The 25,262-nt window shown below is 34.7% G+C and overlaps 1 protein-coding gene across 1 annotated transcript in view; it reads right to left on the bottom strand.

Annotated features, from left to right (window-relative positions):
- LOC150102439 (1-phosphatidylinositol 4,5-bisphosphate phosphodiesterase classes I and II-like) overlaps positions 1-25,262 on the bottom strand; it is a 900,535-nt gene that overhangs the window by 322,142 nt on the left and 553,131 nt on the right. Inside the window, exons 16-17 of the mRNA XM_090399636.1 lie at positions 16,812-16,896; positions 6,550-6,622 (exon numbers count right to left, since the gene is read on the bottom strand). Coding sequence (XP_090255762.1) covers positions 6,550-6,622; positions 16,812-16,896 — 158 coding nt within the window. The remainder of the gene's footprint in view (positions 1-6,549; positions 6,623-16,811; positions 16,897-25,262) is intronic.

The following is a 25,262-nucleotide window of genomic DNA, read 5'->3' on the forward strand; positions in this document are numbered from 1 at the left end:
GCAGCCTTTTCTCAGATTAGATCTGAGAAAAGTAATCTAAACATGGCAAACTTTGTTTGCTCACACTTGGATAAAGGATTAAACTAAATTTATTATACTCTAACCAAGTGAAAAATAAACTTTCAACATCTTTCTCTAAATCCAGAGTAATTTATTAAAAAAAGGGTGGCACACCATTTGGCAACTCCTATAGGTAGAGATGAACTGCTAATCCCATCTTTATTCCCATCAATCCTGGTGATTATTATTATTATTACATGACACCTCCAGGGAGTCCAAAGACTCATCGAGGGAGCTTACTGTACAACTCTGTCTCCACCACTCAAATCCACCAATGAACAACATCTACACCAATGCCCTCTACTGCCCACCACCACCACTAGTATTTTCACAGACAATCACAAACATCCAAGCCCATGACGGGATTAGAACTCGCAGCCTTTTCTCAGATTAGATCTGAGAAAAGTAATCTAAACATGGCTCACACTTGGATAAAGGATAAAACTAAATTTATTATACTCTAACCAAGTGAAAAATAAACTTTCAACATCTTTCTCTAAATCCAGAGTAATTTATTAAAAAAAGGGTGGCACACCATTTGGCAACTCCTATAGGTAGAGATGACCTGCTAATACTTCTGCCTGGTATCTCCACTTGGGATTGGCTCCCACTGAAGAGACCTCAATAAAGGTCGAAACTAGTCTGGGTTGTGGCCCTTCCCTTAACGCATAACATTAGACATATCCGCAAGATGTGTTTTGCATCATGGGAGATACTGAGATAGGAGGGTTGGTAGCTTGCTCCACCTTTGCAAGGAGTGGCCTGGTGTTGTACCACCTTACCCCAGTCCTGAAGATACTTTCAGGCGCAAACTTTGTTTGCTCACACTTGGATAAAGGATTAAACTAAATTTATTATACTCTAACCAAGTGAAAAATAAACTCTAAACATGACCTGATCAGGAGCTTATACAATGGAACCTCTATTCTCTTAGATCTGATGGTCAGTGTCCTCTCTATTGCATCAATCCTTGGTTGTCCTCACCACTTTTGTAATATGTCCTGGGAACAACAAGTACGTGATATTATTGATATATTTATCTACCCATAATATGATTGATACATTCATCTACCATAATCCCAAGATCCATTGTTTTGTTGATTTTCTTCAATATTTTCCCACCAAGATCATGTAACTTCTGCTTTGTCAAACTGTTATCCTCTTTCATTCATTCCTTCCCCATCTTTATGCAGAACTACAAAGTTGGCAATTATGACAAACTTCGGAGGAAACTTGGAGCAGTGTGGCATAAGAAATTACATGGAATGAATGTCATCAGTTTATGGGAAGTGGTCAAGAATTGTTTGAGCAAGTTGGTATCAGAGTGCATACTGAGGGTCAGGAGGATAAACCAAGTAGGGATTAAGCAAATGACTAGTAATATAAAGAAGAGGAGCTGCAAAAAAAGAAAGCACTGTGGAAGGAATATAAACACTAAGGTGATCAGCATGCTCACGAGCAGTATAAAGCACAAGCAAGAAGAGTAACTAGTATGGTAAGGAAGGCTAAATCAGATTTTGAGAGAAAATTAGCTTATGTACAATAGTTTATTTGCTATGTAGCAAGTAAGAGAAAGAATGATTATAGAAATATAACTTTACACAGTGCTAATGGTAGGAAAGTGATAGAAGCAGAGGAAATAGTTCAGTTACTAAGTGATCACTTTACAAGGGTAGATCATCCAACTGGAACTTTGCAGTTACTGAGGTGATAAAAGTGATGTGAGCATTGAGGTAGATGAACTGGAGGTACTAGTATACTGAAAAATATCAACGTGAATAAAGTTATTTAATCTAAGTATCAGCTCTGGCAAGGTTCCAAGGGAGTGGAAAGTGTGTAAGATAATTCCATTACATAAAGGTGGCTCCATGACATAAGTAGGAAATTACAGACCAAAAGGAAAAGTTGATTAAAAGTAAAATTCAGGAATGGATGGATAGGAATACAGTATCACACTTTATAAGGGGTAGCATGGCTTTATAAAAGGTATGTCCTACCTCAGTAATTTATTCACATTTTATAATAAGGTGGAGTGCCCCAGAGCTCTGTACTTGGACCAATACTCTTCAATTTGTATATTAATGATATAGCAGAAGATTTGAAGGGGAACATTCTGTTGTTTGTTGATGATGCAAAACTAGGGAGGGCAATAATTGATAAAGGTGATGTAGATATCTTACAAGAAATTGATGAGGCTAAGGAACCTAAGGTGATGGTGGATAGAGATTTGAAATTCAGAGGACATATTGCAAGAGTTGGCAAAAAAACTTTAGAGGATTACTTGGATGCTGAAGAGCACATTGACAAATAAAGATAGGTTATTATTCCTCTTTATAAGGCTATGATTTGGCCACATGTTGACTACTGTGCACAGATTTGGTCATTTGCATTTCTTGGGGATTGGGAGGTTGTGGAGAGGATTCAGAGATGAGTGACCAAGCTGGTGACAGGCCTGTGGAATGTTCCCTATGAGGATAGATTGAGGGTGTGTAGCTTGCAGAGTTTAGTTGACTGGCAGAGGAGAGGGGTATATGATAGAAACTTATAAGTTACTAAAGGGATACTATAAGACTGACACAGAAGAAATTTTTCAATACATGGGGAGTAAGGGGAAAACAGGGTGTCACACCTGAAAGCTGTCTAAGAGTGTGGTTAGTAAAGGTGTGCAGACTATGTTCTTTTCTTTTCTTGGAAAGTAGTGAATGAGTTGCCAGAGTTGGTTGCGAGCACCCCAACAGTGAATAGGTTTAAGGAGATGTATGATAGGTATTGTGTTAAAGAATAATGTGTGTGTGTCAAAAGAGTGCCATAGAGTCAAAAGACTCCATAGAGTCTTTTGACTCTATGGAGTGCCCAGATAAATAATAATAATAATCTTTCCAGCTTATTCAAATCCTCCTGAAAAACTACAAATTGCCTCTATTACTAATCATTTTCCACTTCACATAAACTTTGAAGTCCAGTGACAACATCACTAACATTAACGATGAACAATAAAGTTCCCAGTACTGGGTCCTGTAGAACCCAACTTGTAATCTTCTTTCTTCCTGATAATGCTTTCCCATGCATAACTTCTTTCACAGTCCATATCTGATCGAAGTGATATTTAAACTGTTTATACTGCAACTTTTAAATATTAACCTATCAAGTGGAACTCAGTCAAATGTCTCAGAAAAATACCATTATATCGTTCTATTATCTCATTGACTCGTTATTTTATTATAAAACATAGTAAGATTATTGTAATGAGAGTGTCCCTTAATAAATCAATGCTGAGACACATTTTGCTTATACCAAATTCTATATACAAGTTCTTGCTAATTTCTAAAAAATGTTTAGAACAACAGAAGACCTTCTCCTTTCACTGTTTAAGAACTGTTCTATTTGAAAGGCTTTCATTAAACAGCCAAGTCAAAGACACCACTGGTTCCTCAGTACATTTCCTAAAAATGCATGGAGAAATCTCATCCAGTCTCAATGCCTTATTGAAAGTATTTAGTATTTCAAATACATTCTTTTTAGGTATTTCTAAATTTTAACTGTAGTTTAACCCATCCTGCTAGGAATAAACCTGCTTTAGCAGGGTGAAATACACCAATAAAATGATCATTAAATAGCTCTACTATACCATCTACATTGGTCACTCGACCAGTCTCCAGCTGGCAAATAGTGCTGGTCTCCTCTTCTCAAATTTCAGTTCAGTTTTCTTTACTATACTAGCTACTTTCTTAGCTTGAACCTTATATGAGGGGGGGGGCGGAAAGTTCTAATAAACACCTAGAACAAAAATGATATTAAAGCAACTGATACAACTATAAGGAAGAACATTCGAGGATATAAGAATATAAGAACATAAGTTACCTTCATAACTCTGCTACTAGAATGTTCTTTCTTGTGGTTACATCAGTTGCCTCTTTTAAACACCTAGTTGTCTCTGATAAACACCTAGAACAAAAATATCATTTTTGTTCTAGGTGTTTATCAGAACTTTTGACAATCCCTCTCGTATTTCACACTTAACTCTCCACCTTTTGCTTATACTTTTCCATAATCTCTTTTTCATTTGTATTTCCTGTTTGATTTCCTTAGTCATCTTGCTGCAGCTTTATTTTTTTTCACTCAAGATATGCAATCTGTCATGACTGCTAATAAATATTTCTTAACTAGCTCCCATGCACAAACAATTTCCCTTCCTTCAAATTTTTTCAACCACGGTTTAGTCTTTCCTCCCAAGCTACTTCAAGTGTATTATGTGCCTTATATATCATGTGTCTTATAATTCAACATAAATTCCTTTCTTGGTGATAACTTCTGCATATTTATTCATCCTTCAAGTCAAAACTATGTAGTCACTCTCACCAACTGGGAAAGGGGTTGAGAATGATATTTGTCAGAATCACATCCCTTGATGCCAAGGCCAAATCTGAAACTCTTGAACCTTGTGTTCCCTCCACCACATGCTACCAAGACCTCTTTCTCAAGAATCACAAAAATTCACTTCCCCAGTTTCTGTATGCTATTTCTTCCATCTAACTGATATCGCTATGATTAAAATTCCTTATAATGATCATATGCTTTGCTTTTGTCAAGCTAAGTTGACGAAATATTTCTTGCTCACAGCTGTATGTGCTAACCAATCTAAAAATCTCACTAAGTATTTTGTACCATACAATCTCAAAGCTATCAGTGCTATTTCACTACCATTTCTCTATCCTGACAGTGCAGGACTTGTCAGTGATCATAAGTACTATCTCCTACAAGAATCAAGAATGACTGTCTTCACAGTGCTCTTTTATTCTTGTATTTCATAAAAACATTCAGTTTGTCCATACTAAGGGATGCAACACATGTATGAGATATCTTAAATCCCAGAATATGTAGAAGGACAGAAAACATTTGATGCTAAAAACAAAAATCTGATTAAATCATTTTCAAGTTGAATGTTCTGGGACTGGGGCAATATGATGGGATACTTTACCAGAGAATTAGCTGAAGTATTATCTTCTTTATTTATTTTTTTTTTGTAACAACCTCAGTCTTAGAAGGAGGAAGTGTTATATAATTACACCCTGTTTTAGCATTCTTATTATATTATTTTAACTTTTGGATCCATAGACAGTTACTAGAATTCAAGTATAGTTTAATTTAATTGTATGAGGAAGTTATCATTATAAAGGCTTGACAGTAACTACTGCACCATAAAACTCCATAGTGGAGAGAGAGAGAGAGAGAGAGTGTGTAAACATTCAAAGTAACAAATAATGAAAATGCATGAGGGAAGAAAAAGAGAAACTCAAAAATATCAGTTACACTACTATGTTATATATAACATATATTACACTGACTGCTATGAAATATACATACTACAAGACAACATAGAACCTCTGAAGTGTCTTCCAATGTGTATGTTACAAACCTCTCCACTTATTAGAGGCCCACAGTGGTACGAGAACGTTCCATGTTTCGTCGTGACATTAATAGACAATCTTATCTTTAGTTTTCCTTACCTAGAGCACCAAATGTGTTGTAAGTTTCACACTTTGTGAATGAGATTTAAAAAAAAAAATACTGTTTCTGTTCTTGTATTGTACTGGTTCTTGACACAATAATAGTCTAAATTCTAAAGTAACATCTAATCCAATGTGCCAGCAAACCCTTGTACACATTTAAGTCACAAAACTTCTCACCCACCTTCCATTTATAGATCTAATGATCTGTTATGGTCAAGGAGGTTGGATTATATAAACTTAATGTATGTTTATGAGGGCAGCTAATTTCAATTTCAGTCTAATATGTTTTGCAGGAGAGTGAGTTTCTGAGAGAAGAACTCAATCCACCTGTCTATGTATAATACTATTACTACTACCTTACCTTTCATTAAAAAAAAAAAAAAATATATATATATATATATATATATATATATATTATACTTGTATCTTTATAAATCTCCTTTTTGCACCAAATCAGATTTGTACCTAGTCCTTCTAAGGTCCACCTCCAGTACACTATGCAGAGTGACTTATGCCACAAAATTAAAAAAAAAAGGTCTAGGTTAATAATTTTCATTACATATGCTTTTGTTAATATGTTAAGATTATATGTGACTGAAATTTCTTTTAGCTGTTCAAGTTAATCACGAACAGCATTTTTCGACTGTTAATAAATAATGCTACATTTGCAATGTAAATATATATCCATATGTTTAGCAAATATAATAATATTTCACTAAAAATAATATTGTTTATTTTTAAATATTAAAAATAATAATTCATATTTAAAATCATGTACAAACTGAATAATTCAGTTTATTTTATGGTTCAATGATTATATCACATTGATGATATGCTTTAATTATAATTATTAAGTGGAAGTTCTATTGTGACCCAGATGTGAGGCAGAGGGCCATTCTTTACTGTAACTGAGAAAAATTATATTGAAGTGTACCATTCTATATATATATTTTTTATATTATATTTTCTACACACTTACCTGAGGCATATAGTTGCTAGAATCCACACGAGTTCCTTTAGGATATATCCTACTTAACTGTCGTTTATTATAACTTTATAGAGTTATGGAAAACAAAAACAGACATTTTAAGATAACTGTTCATTTCTGCAGCTACCATATATTTAAGACATGCACATTAAATATTCATCAATATTTTATTTTAAAATCATTCTATCCATGCTGCATCTTTAATTAAATAATACAGAACTGAATAATTAAGACTATTTATACATGTAAGTCTATGATTAAGAATATTCAAGTCTGTAGTAATTCACTGAGTAGATTTGCATGAATAATAAATAACCAGGTTTTAACTCATACTTTTTTTTATTAACACTAGATGTATTTTCTTGACATGTTTTGCTATTTATATGGCTAACAGCATCTTCAAGAGATTGTTTAATATAAGAAAAAAACCTATAAAAACTAAATGATTCCCAATAGCTGCTTTTTCTATTGAAAAAAAGGCAGCTATTGAGAATATTGGGAAACTGAAAAGTTCGAATCCCTCAAGGACTCACTTTAGTGAGTATGGGAATGGCAAACCCAAGGTACCTGATGCTGGACCATGCCTTATTTCATGTAATATATATCTGTTTGTTATATTATCTGTAGACTGGTCCCTACTCTTCTTTCTTTCTTTCCTCCTTCTAGCTCTTCCCCCCCCCCCCAATCTTTCCTATTTTACTTTTCTTCATCTCTTGCAGTTTGTTTAGCCTCACTTAGTAGGCTAAACAAACACAGAAGAAGGCAATGGCAAACCACTTCTGTATATATTTGCCAAGAAAATGTTATGAACAGAGGTTTAAGTTATTGTGATAAAGTGATGGACGATGGGACACACAGTTCGGAAGACACTGAAATGGCTACTAGGGAAGAGCAGAGAGGAACTTCCAATGAAGTTAACAAGAATGATGAAGTTGGATCAAAGCCTTCTGGATATTCAACTTCTGATAGAGTTAATCTCAGAAGAAGATACCTCAGCTTTACTGATTTACATAAAATAGGAACATGGAATGTAAGAAGTATGTATCAAGGAAAACTGGAACTGGTGAAGAAAGAAATGAGAAGAACTCGAGTTAAGATGTAAGGAATCAGTGAACTGATTGAATGGAAGAGAATGGGGTCACTTTGATACCGATAATTTCATGATGTATTACTTTGGACATGAAAACCTTCGAAGAAATGAAGTTAACATTCATAGTTAGAAGGGAATACAGAAAATACATTATGGTTACAACCCAGTGTCCGATAGAATAATTCTAATCAGAATAAAGGCATATCCAGTGAATGTTACACTCATATAGGTGTATGCATCCACTACAGATTCAAATGAAGATGAGGAAGAAGAATTTTACAGCATCTTGCAACAAGTAGTATATAGTACTGATACAGACTTTCTTTTGATATTAGGTGATTGGAATGCAAAAGTGGTGAAAAAAGAAGAATGAGGCATCACTGGAAAATCTGGTTTAGGAATGAAGCAGAGGAAAGGATGTTGGAGTTTTGCATTGAGAACAGTTGCTTTATTGCAAACACTTGCTTTCAACAACATAAAAGAAAATTGAACACATGGACTTCACTTGACAAAGAATACAGAAATCAGATAGATTATATTGTTGCCAGCAGAAGGTGGAGAAGTGCTATCCAAGCAGCAAAAACGCTACCTGGTGCAGACTGTGGGACAGATCGTGAATTATCGATAGCTGAAGGTAAATTGATATTAAGAGCTAAGAAGAAACAAAAGGACAGTATCAGATTTGATTTAGATCCTATAAATGAAGCATTTAAAGTAAAAGTCAGAAAGAAATTAAAAAGTTTGGAGAAGACAGGAAGAGAATTAGAAGAACTGTGTGAAGAAATAATGCAAGAAGAAAGAAAGATTGTAAATGGTTGACAGAAAGAAGAAGCTACTCAAATAGCAGAGTATAGCAGAAAAATGAAACTTCAGAGAAACGTTAGACAACTGAGTGCAGATTTCCAAAGACAGGCTAGGAAAGATAAGGAAACACATCTAAACAAAAGGCGCAAGGAAATTGAAGAAAGCAATATTATGGGTAGAACAAGAGATCTGTTTAACAAAATATATGATGTTACAGGGAAGTTTACCCCTAGATGAGTTGTAAAAAGTAATTCATGTAAATGTCTGATGAAGCAGTAGAGAAAAAAAAAAATGGAAAGCGTATGTAGAGGATTTGTACAAGAAAGATAATAATATTGAAGGAGAATATGCAAAGAGAGAATTTGTTGAGGAACCCATGATAACAAAAAGTGAAGTGACAGCAATGGAACAGCTGCCAAAAGCTCCTGGAACTGATGGTGTGTCAGTGGAATTATTGCGAGTAACTGGGGATGAAATAGTAAATCATCATCATTAGTGTTCTGTCTCTTGACAGATCCAATGGTATATCTCAGCAGATTCTATTCCTCCAATTTCCTCTTTCTCTTGCTTCCTTCTTCATTTCTTGATATCCTCTTGTGCCCATTATATCATCAAGCATCATTAGTAGTCTCCTTCCTCTTGGTTTAGATTGCTTTCCTTCAATTTTCCCTTCTATCATTCTTTTCAGTAGGCTGTCTCCTCTTAATACATGTCCTACCCAGTTATGCTTTCTTTTTCTTATGGTCTTCAGTAAATTCCTTTCTTCTTCAACTCTTTGTAATACTTCTTCATTGGTGATTTTTTTCAGTCCACTTTATTTTCTCCATTCTTCTCCATAACCACATTTCAAATACCTCCAACATTTTAGCTTCTTTCTTCCCAATTGTCCATGTTTCTAACCCATATAAGGTGATACTCTAAATATAACACTTAATAATCCTTTTCGTTAAATTTTTATTCATTTTATTAATAAACAAATTTTTCTTGCTATAAATTGCATATTTTCCTTTGTTAATTCTTTCTTTTATTTCCATGTCACATTTTCCATTTTCTTGTATTATACTACCAAGGTATTTGTATCATCTCACTTGCTCTACACTTTCTCCATTCATAATCACTTTGACATTTCCTGGTTTCTTGGAGACTCTCGACACTTGTTTTCTTTGTGTTAATTTTCATATACCATATTTCTTGCATATTCTTTTAAATTTTTGCATTAGGTGTTGTAGTTCATCTTCAGTATTAGCTAATATTGCTTGATCATCTGTGAATCTAATATTTTTTATTGTTCTTCCTGGAATAGTGATTCCTCTTTTCTCTTCATCAAATGCTTCTTTTATCATTTCTTCTGCAAATATATTGAAGAGTGTCGGTAACAGGCAGTATCCCTGTCTTACACCTCTACCAATCACACATTTTTTAGTTTTTCCTACTTTTGTCTTTATTATGGCAGTCTGGTTCATATATAATTCACCTATTAACCTTTGGTCTCTCCAATCTAAACCTATTTAGTGTAACACTTCCATTAGATTTTTCCCATTTCACCATGTCAAACACTTTTTCAAGGTCGACGAAACATATATAAACTTATTTATTTCTATATTCCGTTCGCATATGGTCCTCATTACTCCAATTGCATCTCTAGTTCCTCTGTCTTTTCTAAATCCAAACTGATCATCCCCCAGAAAATACTCCACTCTATTATACAATCGTCGATTTAATATTCTTAGCAGTACTTTAGAGGCATGCGAGAGTAAGCTTATAGTTCTGTAGTCACTGCACTTAGTAGGATTACTTTTCTTTTCAGTTCGTATAAGAATACTCTCTGAAATAGTGAATATATTGACTGAAATTTGTCAACAGGTTTGGAAGAAAATACAGTGGCCTAGAGATCGGAAAACATCAATATTCATCCCAATCCCAAAAAATCAAACACCAGAGATTGTGAAAATTATAGAACCATCGCTTTAATTTCACTTGCAAGTAAAGGGTATGCTGAAAGTGATCCAACAAAGGTTGGAGCCATACGTGAATAGATTAATGCCACAAGAACAGGCAGGCTTTAGAAGAGGTAGAGGAACTAGAGATCAAATAGCAAACATGAGATGGATTATGGAAAGAACAAGAGAATCTCAGAAGGAAATATTCATCTGTTTTATTGATTATAAGAAAGCTTTTGATTGTGTGGATCACAACAGTGGGAATACTGTTGGAATACCTGAACATCTAATTCTCTTGATAAGAGAGCTATATGACAACCAAGAAGCTTCAGTAAAAACAGTCTTTAGAGAGACAGTATTTGAGTGGAAAAAGGGGTGTGGCAGGGTATACTATTGCCCTACTTTTTTAATATTATATTCTCATAACATACTCACTATAAAATTTATAGTGAATATGTTATGAGAATGGCTGATTTAGACAAAGATCTAGATAGAATTAAGATTGGTTGCAGAAAAATAAATAATTTAAGATATGCAGATGATACAACCCTCATAGCAGAAACTAAGGAAGATCTGGAGCGGTTGGTTCTATTGGTTAAAATGGAAAGTAATAAAGCCTAGCTTAATTTAAACAACAGCAAAACAAAAGTGATGGCTTCTGGCAATTTAAATGAATTTATAATAGCGGAAGATAAAATAGAAATTGTTGAAAGTTATGATTTACTGGGTGCCAGAATCAGAAATGATGGTAAATGTGAGATGAAATTAAAAGAAGGATAGTCATGGGAAAAAAAGCGATGTTAAACCTGACAAAAATTATGAAAGATAGAGGTATGAGTAAGGCCACAAAAGCTGGAATTGTCAAAGTAATGGTATTTCCAGTAGTAATGTATGGATGTGAAAGCTGGATTATTAAGAAGAAATATAAATTAAAGATACCAAGAAATTATATACTTGGCTTAATCCTTTATCCAAGTGTAAGCAAATAAGTTTGTGCCTGAACTATTTTCAGGACTGGGAGCAACTGTTTATTCATCATACTCTCTTTCGTAGCATTCTATCCGCATCATCATCTTCTAAGGAATCCCTTGCTTAATAAGATTGTACATCCATTTCACTTTCATCATATTTGTTCTTTGAATTCTAGGAATTACTTAGATGCTGCTTTACTTAAGCATCTTTTCAAAGTTTCTCATACATTGCCGGTTTCATTCCCATTCAGTAAATGATATCTTGGGACCAAATATAGTATTTTCCCGAGTTTGTTATAATTTCCATCTTTGTAGTCCAGCATGTAACCTGTCTTTATTGGAACACTGGCTGACTACTTCCCAGGTTAGTACAGGATCACTGTCATAAACTGGTGCAAAAACAGTCACATTTAACTGAAAACACCTCTAACATTGAGCTCTTGTGAGAAAGTTTTCTCATAACAGCTCAATAAATTCTTCATCCTGCTTACCATGAGTTTTCTCTGATGCTTAATTAATATGTAGATAATTTATTTACTCATTAGTGCTCATCTGGGTAATTTGGTGATAGCATTTCTTCATCTCCAGGAAATGAACTGGCAGGTCTATAGCAACACCTCATCATATATGAGGGTGGTCTGAAAAGTTCTTGGCCTAACAATGAAAAAACAAATTTATAATTTTGAAATTATTTTTATTTTTCAACATAATCTCCCTTAAGACTAATACATTTATTCCAGCGATGCTCCAGCACCATTATCCCATCCCTGTAGTGGTTCTCAGAAAGATCTGCAAAATACCCCCTCTACAGCTGCAATCACCTCTTGATTCGAAGAAAAAGCTGACCAGCGAGGTAGAGTTTTATTTTTGGGAAAAGATAGAAGTCAGAGGGAGCCAAATCTGGGGAACAGGGTAGATGTACCAACAGTTCATAGTGCAGATTCCTTAATTTTTCTATGCCTTTAGCATCCCAAAACACCAATGCCATGACCTTTCCTGCTGATGGAACTGACTTTGTCTTCTTTGTTGAAAATGAAGGAGAAGAGTGCCCATAAACTTTTATGAACTTCGAATGAATTTCTTTAGGCACTAAATCTTCTTTTACAAAGAATTTTATAAATGTATGATACTCAATTTTATCCATTTCAAGGGATACAGACAACACTTTTGCCTCAGACAGCTGTATAAAACAAACTACTTGATAGAATGACTTGCAATTTCACATGGATGCTTTGCCGATAGTGTCGCCATTTATGGTCGAAGCTGAGAACTTTTCAGACCACCCTCGTATTTCATCCTGTTAGCCTCCACTTCACACAGATAGCTTCAAACTCAATGCTACTCAGGACATTATAACTATTATTGCTTTCATGAGTTTCTACCCTAAATGAACTGAAGTCATCTGATATCATTAGAAGTACTCTTCCCTCCTCTCCTATCTCTTTTGTCATTCTTAAAAATAATATACTCTTTACATTTGATTCCAGTTATTAATTCTGACTCTGAGAGTCAGGTTTCACTAATGCCAACAATTTCAGGCCACAATGTATTCACAACAGCAACAAACTCAACCATTTTATTTCTAATGCTCCTGTCATTTGTATATACACATAACAAGTTAGTTGTTTTAAGGATACTTGCGACATAAGACTGAATGATATAATCACGTAATCACAAGAAAGATATTTATTTAACCAAATATTTCGGTCTGGAAATAGCAGACCATCGTCGGTGGTATTACAAGAACAGTTTAAAAAATATACAAGCTAGAATACTAACATCACGCGGCATGTTCTAATTTCAACGATCTATTGTTAGTATTCTAGCTTGTATATTTTTTAAACTGTTCTTGTAATACCACCGACGATGGTCTGCTATTTCCAGACCGAAATATTTGGTTAAATAAATATCTTTCTTGTGATTACGTGATTATATCATACATAACAAGTTACATCCTAGCTTTTTCTTATATTTAAACTACTGTCTGCTTGGCCAGTTGAATAACTTTTGTTTTTCCCTCCTAAGACACACTCAAAATGCGCAAACCCAAAACACAGTCCATCCCTTCAGCTGTTTCATAATCATGCTCACTGACATTCTCATCACTATTATGTCTGCACATCCTAGCTGAACTTGACACACATCCTCAGTGTTCTCCTCAAGATGATTTAGTTTCCCTGACTCTCAGCATTAGGTCTCATTCAAATAAATAATTTCTCTATGCACCCGATGACAAGCCAAATGCAGAGCATTCCAAAAACTAGCCCAATTTTTATGCATAGCCTGTGCATTGAATTATTTGCTACCATAGCCCTCCTTTTTACCTATTGCTGTTGTATCTTGGTAATAAACTAACCACTTTTACTTTCTCACTTTTCTTGCTTGCTTCTTCTATGAAGCCTTTCAAATCATCTCTTATATTTATCTACTTAAATCATTAATTCCAACAAACATCTGTTTCTCTATTGTCTTTGTCACAACCTTTATTTTAGCTCCTGAGAAGGTCGATGTAATGATTCCATCATCAAATCACAAATTTAATTATCAAATCATACCATATTTCATAAATCATACAACCATACCATATTTCTTCTTTTTGCTTATAGTCTAATATACTTACAGAAACAACTGAATTCAACATGTAAATAGAATGTCAACAAATAAATTACTAAAAAGAATGCTTAGCTATAAGCCAAAAGGAAAAGAAATAGAAGAACATCCTTCAAGAGATGCGCGAGAACTGGAACAGGCATTACTACGAAAGGAATAATAATAAGAAACAAATACTTTTGTATCTGGCTAGTACCATGTGCAATTTTTTAAGCAAGAAATTGCTATTTAATAACCAGTTTCATACACCATTTTTATGTACTTCTTCAGATTGGAAACAAATAAAAAAAAAGTACTCAGAGAGCTTTCTGAATTAACAACTATCATTCATTGTATCATATCATATCAATTCTTTAAATCTATGTACATACCTGTTGAATCTTATGTATCGTATTTTGCTTGGTATTTTTCTTTGACAGTGTGAAATGCCAGTCCTGATGTCCTATGCAATGTAATAAAAATCAAGGTCTCATCTTAAATTAACTATAGGCAGCATATATAAAAGACCTGCATATTAATGAAATGGGCTATGAGAGAAGTTATAGAACACATTGCAACAATGGGTCACATGTCTGACATCTTGCTATGATTTTCAACATCTAGTTCAAGTTTAATTTGAATAATGATTGTTAATTTAAAATCTCTCTGTGAATAACATTTTTTTTTAATTTATTTTTTAATCTGAATAAGTACCTTAAAAATTTTATAAGAAACTAGTCATTAAATAGTAATTTCTCAGTGAAAAGTTGTACATCTCCCTTATGAAGCAGCACAATCTTACCTTCCTTCCACTCCTTTGGAACTTGACCCAGTGCAAAACTTGTATTAAACAACTATGTCAAGACAGATACCTCTTGCTAACTTACAGTCAGTATTTCTTCCTCATCATCATCTGCTCTCAAACTCTCCATGATGCCACATTCACAAATGGAAAACTTTTAATGGTGTAGATGGATGACCAAACTGGTTGGTGTGTTTCCTTAAGCCAAGCTATTCAGAATAACTTTTTTGTGTGTGAAAATGATTTAAATTTTTCCTTTGCATCTGACAAATAAATGGTTCATTAACATTATTTAGACACACATATGACTGCTTAAAAATGTTATTAAACCATTGCATGCATCTACAAGTGATGAAAAGTAGCAATTCATTATACTATAGTCAGTGGTGTGTTGAGACCGGCTCATGCGAGCTGGTTGTTAAAATTTTTCAAATTTAGCGAGCCGGTTGTTAATGTTTTTAAGGATAGATGATGAATGGTGGTATATACTTTTTTTTGTAAGTATTTTGAAACTGTATAATAAACACTTACATATATTATTATCAAAAATAAATGCATAAAGGAGAATTCACAAAACACAAACTCAATTTACGAACGGGAATTTGGAAACGATTTTATTTACTAAACAATGTCTGTATTCATTAAAACACAAACACGTTATCAAAACTCAACTGGGTATTTGAATAAACAATAATGCCTTGTTTTTTGGCGAATTTCCAAGAACTTGCAACATTAAGTTCTTGGAAATGCAACATTGTTGCACTATCGATAAATACAAAAATTCATTACAACGGCTACAGTCGCTGGTCATTTGATCAACTACGAGTGGTAATATTAGTGTTACATTTTTTTTTGTTCAGGATTTCATTTGATAATAGGTAAGTTGTAGGTAATATAGGAAAATTTTCTTTAATATATGCTTTTATTTCGGTTTTTTCTTTTTTTTTTTTGATAATTAAAATAATTTTAATCAGGGTTAGAGTTTTGTGGTCGAAAAAGCGGATAGCCATTAGTTGAAAAAATGAAATAGAATGAAACTTCTTAAACATTAAAAGGACAAAATTTGAAGAAGCAGAAACAAAGACATCTGAAGATACAATAGAACTTTGTTGAAGAATCAAATTTTCCATAAAGTGAGCCGGTTGTTAAAAATTTACCAACACACCACTGACTACAGTGGTTTGGAATATACCATGTCATATGACATGCTAAGTTCCAGACATGGTGTGCCAGTATAAACAAAAACGAATAGAACATCTGAGTTGAATGGACAATAATAGACTTATAAAATTACTGTAGAGATCTAAAATAAATGGAAAAAGAAAAGAAACATAAAAGTAAAGTCTCATGTTATTGCTTTCTTGGTCTTACAAGAAAGTGATGGCATGAGACCAAAAAAGACCAGATGGCCTAAAATTCAATAAGTATACACTTGTTGGTCTAGTTGCCCAAGTGAATAGTGTCCTTACTCACTAAGAAAAAATGTACCATGCTTAGTCACTGGAGTGGGGTTACTAGATTATCTACCCATAGTCTATCATGATGCCAATGTGCTATACATTTACAATCTTTTGTGAGGTGAGATTAATAATAAAAAAAAATGAAACAGTGGTTCCAGTCTTTAATTTTCATGAAGAATTGACTTCCAGTATTCAAGTAAAGAGAAAATTAACCAGGTGAGCAAGAAAAAAAAAAAAGAAAAGAATTAGAACATGCAGGAAAAATTATTTCCACAGAAACAGTTTAACCAAGTATATGCAAAATCTGATATTGATTATTTATTAATTTGACTATACCCAAATTAATCTTTTAGATCTCAGGTGCACAAGATTAACAGGAGCTGTGCAAAAATCAGACTGATGCATTATATGGAATCACAGCTTTTGAACAGCTTTCAGTTAAACTTAATTAAATCCAAAAAATCTAATCTAACACAACATCATAAAAAAATTACTTACATATCTGACTTACTTATTTGAAGTAGTGTCAGTAAAAGGCATATGCTGTGAAAGTAAATAAAATCATATCAGATTCCTAAACACTTTGGAAAAGGATACTTAACAAATTCTACAGGATGTTCTTTCAATAAATTAGTAGCTTGAGTCTCAACAAAAGAAGAAATTTCATAACTCCTATTTCGTTCTGCAATATAAAATAATCATATATACATATAACTCAGATATTATCAAACCAAAACAAGTTATTAATAATATTATGTATTACATGACACAATTGCATAAGTCATGCTTTATGTTGGATTGATACATGGAAGGTAGTAAGAAGAAAGGAGGAATCTGTTCCACAGAACAGAAATAGATGAAATGAAAGAGAAGGCAGAGAAGTTCCTCAAGATTCAAACTGGACTGTAATGGATGTTGGGTAGCAGCAGCTGTTTTGTTCTTATGATTTGGGAGGAAAGTGGAAGAATAATGGTTGCCAATTTACAGCAGAGCACTGTCAGTGAGAGTATCTGTAAAACCAGTTAAGGCAGAAACTGAATGTCTAAGAGAGGGACTGAAGTGGATCTGTGAGAGGGAAGAGAGGAATCATTAATTAACCAGACTGCCCTCTTCTAGAAGGAGAGCATAGAGCAATATCTTAGAGAGGATTTTGGTGCACCAACCCAAATGTGTGAGCAACATTCTCTGGTTGGGCAGGTTTGGAATTTGTATAGAGTTAGTAGTTCTAAGCGTGTGAGTATTTTTGGTGGCAACAGAAGCTATGGCTGAGATGCGTTTGTACCAAGTAAGGCTGGAGGTGTAGATCAGTCCAAGAAGGGAAATCTGATTGTGTTTGGATATCTGGGTATTACTGAAAGTTAGGAGAAGGGATGCAGGATCTTTCTTGTGAGAAATCAGACAGGAATGAGTTTTGGTGGCTTTGAAGCCTACAAGGTTGTCCTTTCCTTACACCATTATAACTAGGAAATATAACTATATTTCCTAATTATAATGGTTTCTGATTTTAATATAACTAGGAACTCTGATTTCCTAGTTATATTAAAATATAACTAGGAAATCAGAGTTCAGGACATTCTGAGAGTTCTAAGAACTAGTAGCAAAAGGTTTTGTCAAATGAAAAGAAGGAATGGAGTGTGATGTTATCTGTGAAGCTATGGATAGGATTTAAAGTCTGTGAGAAGGGTATTTATATTATTATTATTATTTGTGACACCTCCAAGGAGTCAGTAGATTTATAGCGGGAGGACACCTACAACTCTCCGTCTTCACCATTGCACCGAACCTCTACTACCAATCATCTACATCAATGCCATCTACTGCCCACCGTTACCACCACAACTAGTATTTTTTGTACAGCATGAAGAGAATGGATGAAAGTACAGAACACTAAGGTACTCTGGCATTGGTGGGGAAATCCAAGGAGAGGGAAACCATCCATGATGACTCATAATGAGCAACCAGTGAGAAAGCTGGTAATCCAGTTGGGGGGGGGGGGGGACCACAGGATAGTAGTTTGCTAAGTAAGCCCTGTGCCAAACCCGATCAAATGCTTTTGAAATGTTGAGAGCTTCTTTGAGTTTCTCTGAACATTTCCATGGCTTCAGTCTAGAGGTAGAAGATGAAGACTAGAAGATGGACTGTGGATAGAGAGTGGAAGAATCCTTATTGCTAGTCACTGATTAGCTGGTAGGGCTAAAGGTGATGCAGATGTTGGATACTGATGACCTTCCTCATAGTTTTTGAGAGAACAGAAGTGAGAGCAACTGAATAGTAGTTTGATGGTTGACTTTTATCATCTTTCTTTTGAATGGGCTGGATGTGAGTCTGTTTCCATGTTGTAGGGTAGATGCCAATTGAATAGGACAGATTGAAGAAGTGATATAGGATAGGTGTTAGTTCTGGGCCATACATTTTTTTAACACAATAAGTGGAATGCCATCAGGACCAGATGTCTCATTTGTGCTCAAGGAAATCTGATTCTTCAGATTTCTTTCTGTGAGATGGTGACATGGAGTGAGAGTTCTTGGTAAAGTGGGAGGAAATTTATCCTGGTCATCAATGGACAAATTTGAAGAGAAGAGTGATGCCAGAAAGTCTGTCCTGTTTTTGGGTGAAGTGACTGTGGTACCATCTGGATGTAAGATTGGAGGAAACATGGGTGGACAAAAGTTATTGAATAGGCTTGGAACAGGAACAGAAAATTTACCTGCTATTTGGACAGAAGGTACGTTTGTAGTATTTGGACCTTCGAAAATCTGATTTGGATTTGTTGATGGTTCTTTTACAGCTATTGTGAGTTGTGATATAATTGGAATGAGCAGCTGGAATTTATGTTTTGGATCACTTATGGTATGTTGAGCTTTTTTTTCCCCCCCTTCTTGTACTACATTATCATGGTTTTGAGAACCAAGGCTTGGATGGTGAGTAGGGATTTCTGGTGAAATGATGGAGGCCTTCATTCCTGTGAGGAGGATTTCTGTTATTCAGTCTGACAGGTGTTTAGATCAGGAGAAATGAAGCAACAGTGATCATGGACAAGATGAGTAGAAGTTACAGAGGTCATCATCCCATTTGGCACCCTTGCAATGCTAAAGGACATGAGACCGAGAGTGAAGGCTTGCTCTGTTGCAAAGGAGACTTGCTGAAGTTGTAGTTTGCATTCGAGTTACCAAGAGGAGAACTAATATAAGCAATATATTCGGAAGATGAGCTTGTTAAGAAGAAACCAATTGTGTTGACAGATTTTAGGGGATTGTCTGGTATTCTAGTCAGTCTAGGCCTAACACAGATTGCCAATCTGTATTAAGTCACTGATAATGGCAAATATCTCAATGTTCCTGTCTGCTTGATAAGTTGGAGAGATCAGATTGGCTATCAGAGTTTGTGGAGGGAAGAAACAGAGTCAGTAAATTAAAGAAACAAGTTAGTTTGATAAAAAAAAAAAAAAGAAATTTGAAGCCAAAGCAGATAATACATCTAAATCCAAAATTAAATGCCTCTTGTTTGCATATTGTAAGGAACCCCTATATATCAACTAGGATTTTTAAAAACTGATTTGACTGTGCTCCATACTTTTATCTCTAGCCAAGACAAACTGTTTTTCAAGCTATGATGCAAAGGCATCAAAGGTCACACTGCACCAGGACATAGGTAACAGAAGTACATATAATAAATGGTTAGTAGGACAACCACAAACATCCACGTCCTTGGTGGGATTTGCACTTGCAGCCTCTTGGCTGGAGAATTGATATGCTAACTACTCGGTCAAGCTGATAACAGGAAGTCTGTCTGTCTGGATGTACTACTGAATGAGTCATTCTGGATGAAAATGTGAGATCTGAAGATAATGCAGGCTAGTGCATCTCTTTACATGTAAAAGCAGAGTGACCTCGGTGTGTCATTAATTTATATATATATATATATATATATATATATATATATATATATATATATATAAATGGAATATTAGAATTAGGATTTCTTGGTGGAAGAATTATAAAGCAGAAGAGGGGCAGTCATAACTAAGTTAACAAAATTTTAGTATAATGAATGTTTATTTTCTTGATCATCTAACTAGAGTAATTATTTGGACAATAGATCAAGTGCTAACTAATAAATAGTTATTAAACCTACTAGTTTCACCAAACTTTAGCTGTTGGCATCTTCAGGGTACAAGCACTGGTTAAAAAAATAAAAAAAAAAAAGAAGATTCCAGCAGCTAAAGTTTGGTGAAACTACATGTTTAATAAATATTTATTAGTTAGCACTTGATCTATTGTCTAAAATTTTAGTATTTCATTCATAATCTGGAAACCTCAAAACATGAATCTAGAAACCAAACATGGAACTCTTTCAAGCCATTTAAGTACAAGGTATTAAATGATATAATAATATTATTATTATGATTATTATTAAGAGAGAGAGAGAGAGAGACACCTCTGGGCAGTCATGAATTTATTGACAGAAGCCACATAACATCCACACCAGATGTCATACCTTTTTTGAATTCATTCACATTACACACACTCACAACCTCCAGAGGCAATCTATTTTAATCATGCACCATTCTATGAGAGAAAATCTGGCTCTCACTCCCGTCTTCACTGCATTCATTCTCAACTTTGATGGATGCCCTCTTGTCCTCTTCCCACCCTCCATAAAATAAAAATTCCATCTACTGGTATCTGCTATGATCTTTCAGAATTTTGGAAAAACTTAATCATATCACCCCTCTTTCTACTGTTTGCTAGTGTCTGTAGTCCACAAATTTTCAATTAATTTTCATAATCTGTATTCCACAATTGCAATTCATTGTTAACAATCTCCTTCGCATTCTCTCTACTGTATGAGCATCACCACGACTAACTTGTCTGATTTTGCATCATCAGCAAACTACATCATCTGTCAAATCCTTTCAAATGTCATTAAAATAAAGAGTGAATAACAATGGACCAAGGGCTGATTCATGAGGTACACCACTAGTCACCTTAAATCTTGCAGGCACCCCACCTCCTGTATACCACTCTTAAATATCTGTTAATCGGCCATCATCTTATCCATGCTAATATTTTATAATCTAATTCATTCTCCAGTCTTCCATGCTGTATCCTGTGAAATGTTTTAGCAAAACCAAAAATATCATGGTGTATCCATTTCCCTTGTCTGACTCAACAGTAACATTATCAAATGTGAACAAGTTGCTTAAACATGAGCTTCCCTTAATCAGCCCATTCTCTTCATCACCAAGTATAGATAATCTGTCAACCCATTTCTGTATATGAGCTCTTACTAATTTTTTCAATATCTTCACCACCATCTTCACTACAGATGTTGACAGTTGGACATATCAGTCTTTGCATCACCTTTGTGCAATGGAATTATCATACATACTTTCCAGTTCTATGGAATCTTTGCTGTTCTGAGGCTCAAATTATATTGTTGGAACAATGAGTTCAGCTAGACACTCTTTTAAGCAATTGTGCTGATATCCCATCAATCTATTCAATTCAGATTATGCAACAGCACATCCTCATACACATGAATTTCTTCCTCCACTTATAGAGCTAACTTTGAAGTCAATACTGCATACACCAGGTTGGTAACTTTTAGCAAAATGAGAACTCATCAGTTAAAATCTCTTCTGCAACTGTCAAATGCATCTATATTCAGCAGGGTTATTCTCTTATACTCATTCTTTGTTTTACTATCAGATTTAGCTTTCCATACAAAAGTAGTAACTCTTCCAGCCTGCATCTTATAATTTTTATAACTGACATAATTCTTATTCACATGGTATACCTTTCACATCATATTTTTCTTAGAATCTCTTGCTTAATAAGATTAAATGTCCATTTCACTCCTACCCAATTTATTTTTTTTTGCTCTAGCAACACATTTCAATACTGCATCATTTAAGTATTTTTTAAAAGTTTCCCATTCACTGCTGATATCCTTGCCATCTAGCAAATGATACCATGGGTCAGAACCTACTATACTCCTCAGTTATACTTTCCTGCTTTGTAGTTTGGCATGTAACCATTTCAGAATAAAACATCCATAAATTTAGCAACTTCCCAAGTTCCAAAGAGCATGATGAATGTTATCATTGATGATTACTCATTTTGCATCCATCATATTTATTTTGTAAGGCATTTTGTCATCACTAGCAACCAACCCATTAGTTTTGTAACAACACCTCAATATGTAATGCCGTAAGAAACTGAGAATACGCATGAAAATGTGTGAGACAGAGGCACACAGAAGACAGGATTGAAAGACAGATTAAAAGTGACATTATTGAGAAAAAGAGTAAAAGTGATGATCAAAATAGTAGTAGTATGATGGTGGTAAAGAATGAAGAGTTTGCCATAATGAGGAAGATAGCAGTAATGCAGTGATACATAGGACAAAGGTGTGAACTGGAGCAAAGGCAGAAACGTCTGGCAAAGTTGTTCAGCTGAGAACAGAAAGAAAGACATATGAGAAAAGAGAAAGGAATGCTTGACTAAGAGAGAAGGAAAAATTAAGGCAAATCTTGTATAGCGATTCTATCATAAAAGGTGTGCTTGGCAAGAAAGTGACAAAATCGTGCTTCCCACATGCAAAAATTAATGATGTTAGTGAGGCTATTAGAATATAAAAGGGTAAAGCAGGAAGACATGAAAGAGCTACTGACAGCAGCAAAAGAAAAGCGTGAGAGTTAAGATAGTGAGTCTGTTGCTGTGGTATAACAGACTTGAGCTGAGAAGAAAGGCCCATAACAGTGAATGAGTCGATGCATGGATTACCAAGGAATGATGTGGAATTTGTGGATGTGTGGAGCAAGTTTGAGGGACACAAGGACTTAAACAAGGATGGTTTGCATCTGAATGGATTTAGTGTTCAGAGTCTGGGAAAGTGTTGTTGAACGAAGCAAAAGTAGAGGTACAAAATCAGAGAAACTAGAGCTTTAAGGGTGGAAGCTGTTGAGCAAGTACACAGATACCAGTGAGGCAGTTGAGTGTAAGAATATGCATAAAATACATAAGATCGTACTACTGATAAAAAACTGGAATGGGATAATTAGTATGAAGAGTAAGGATAGCAATGGCATAAGGAACTATTGCACTTTATGTACACTAATGCCAAGAACATTTGGAACAAGGGGAAGGAATTTTCGACATTTGTTAGTTCATCCTAGCCAAAGATTATTGGTATTAGTGATGCGTGGCTGAGAGAAAATGTGGTGGGATAGAATGTATAGGATATAGCGTGTTCAGGGAGGAAAGAGAAAAAAGTATGGGGTAGAGCAATATTTAATATAGATGTTAAAATATTGCAGGATGATTTGGATTGGCAGACTGGGCAAAGGAGAATGGGTGTCAGTTTAATGTGGCAAAGTGTTAGGTTATGTATTTTTGGGTGAAAAGATTACCAGCTGTATACCACACTGGTGGAACTGTACTCCAGGAAACTGACGAATTTCCTGGAGTACATTATGTGCCCCCCCCCTAGGGATAGGGAGTTAAAGTTTAGGGGGCACATAGCAAAAGTGACTAAAGCAGCTCATCAGATTATTTAGTTACTGAAGAATATTTTGACCAGCAGAGACAAGTAGGTTATTGTTCCTCTTTATCAAGCCTTGATAAGACCCCATTTTGACTGTGTGCAGATCTGGGTGTCAGGCTTTCTTGCTGATGATGATGAGGAGGAGGTGGAGAGGATCCTGAGGCAAGTGACCAAGATGGTAGTAGGTCTATGGAATGAATCTTATGAGAACAGGTTGAAGATTTGTGGGTTACAGAAATTTGTTGATAGACAAAAAAAGGGGTGATATGATTGAGAAATACAAATTACTGAGGGGTTTTTACAAGATTAATTCAGAGAAAAATTTTTGGGAGAACTAGGGGTCATCCATGGAATCTGAGTAAGAGTAGTTAGCAAGGATGTTAGAACTAGGTTTTTTGCTTAGAGTAGTGAATGAGTGGAATAGGTTGCCAGAGTCTGTTGTGGGTGCCATGACTGTGAATGAGTTCGAAGCCAAGTATGATAGATACTGTGCAAATGTTGGATAGTTGTTAACATGATATTTAGGGCCTCCCTTGATGAGTCTAACAACTCCTTGGAGTTGCCCTTACTACTACTAATAATAATGGCCTCAAACCAAGATTAAAATATAATACTTAAATGCTGTTACAATATGCAAAAAAGAGGAAGGCTTTATTAAAATAATTCCTTCTGTGTTGCATAATTAACATAATATCAGAACCCTGGAATATTGGTTTATAGAGAAAGCTGAAGGAAATGTAAAATAGGAACTAAAGAGGTGATGTGATATAATAGACTTTTAAGTTGGCAAAGGAGGTTTTATCAATTAAGGATTATATAAGATGGAAGGGAGAGAGAGAGAAAGAACAAGAGACCATTCTTGTATGTTGTATTAAAGTTTTTTTTGGAAATAAGGACATGAGAAGTATATATTTTTTTACTCAAGAGATAAATGGGCAAAATTGTTTATGCATTGTTTATCTCTTGATTCTCTTTATTTTATAAACAGCTATAAATCTATTTATATATAAAGCAAAATCTGTTTTTGATGTTCGCTTATAACTCGAGAACGAACTGATTGATTTTGATGATGTCTTCACCAAAAGATAGAGGATGTTCCAAAGATGATTTATGTGCATTTTCATCGATGTACACCTCCAAATTATGGGGTAGTGATTAATATATATATATATATATATATATATATATATATATATATATATATATATTTTTTTTTAATCTCCCTCCATGGCTCACCTGCACATGTTCGAGTCAATGTACTGGCTGAACAGTAGAAAATATATGCATACTATGTGTGACAACAATGTAGATCTCAATTATATCGTCAAAAAACTCCATGACATCATATGTGTATCTTCTACAGGTGATTTAAAATATGCAAAAAATCGTAGTGTGAAGGTATGACATGCTATTCAAACAAATGAATTGGCTGAGGCATATTGTTAGGTGCTCTATGGAGGGGAGAGGCTTGCCCTGCTTAGGTGAAAAACCATGGCCTAA

The sequence above is a fragment of the Typopeltis vanoorti genome, chromosome 10 (assembly GCF_054136105.1).
Source record: "Typopeltis vanoorti isolate ZY-2024b chromosome 10, IOZ_Tvanoo_1.0, whole genome shotgun sequence".
In the NCBI taxonomy this organism is placed as follows: domain Eukaryota; kingdom Metazoa; phylum Arthropoda; class Arachnida; order Uropygi; family Thelyphonidae; genus Typopeltis; species Typopeltis vanoorti.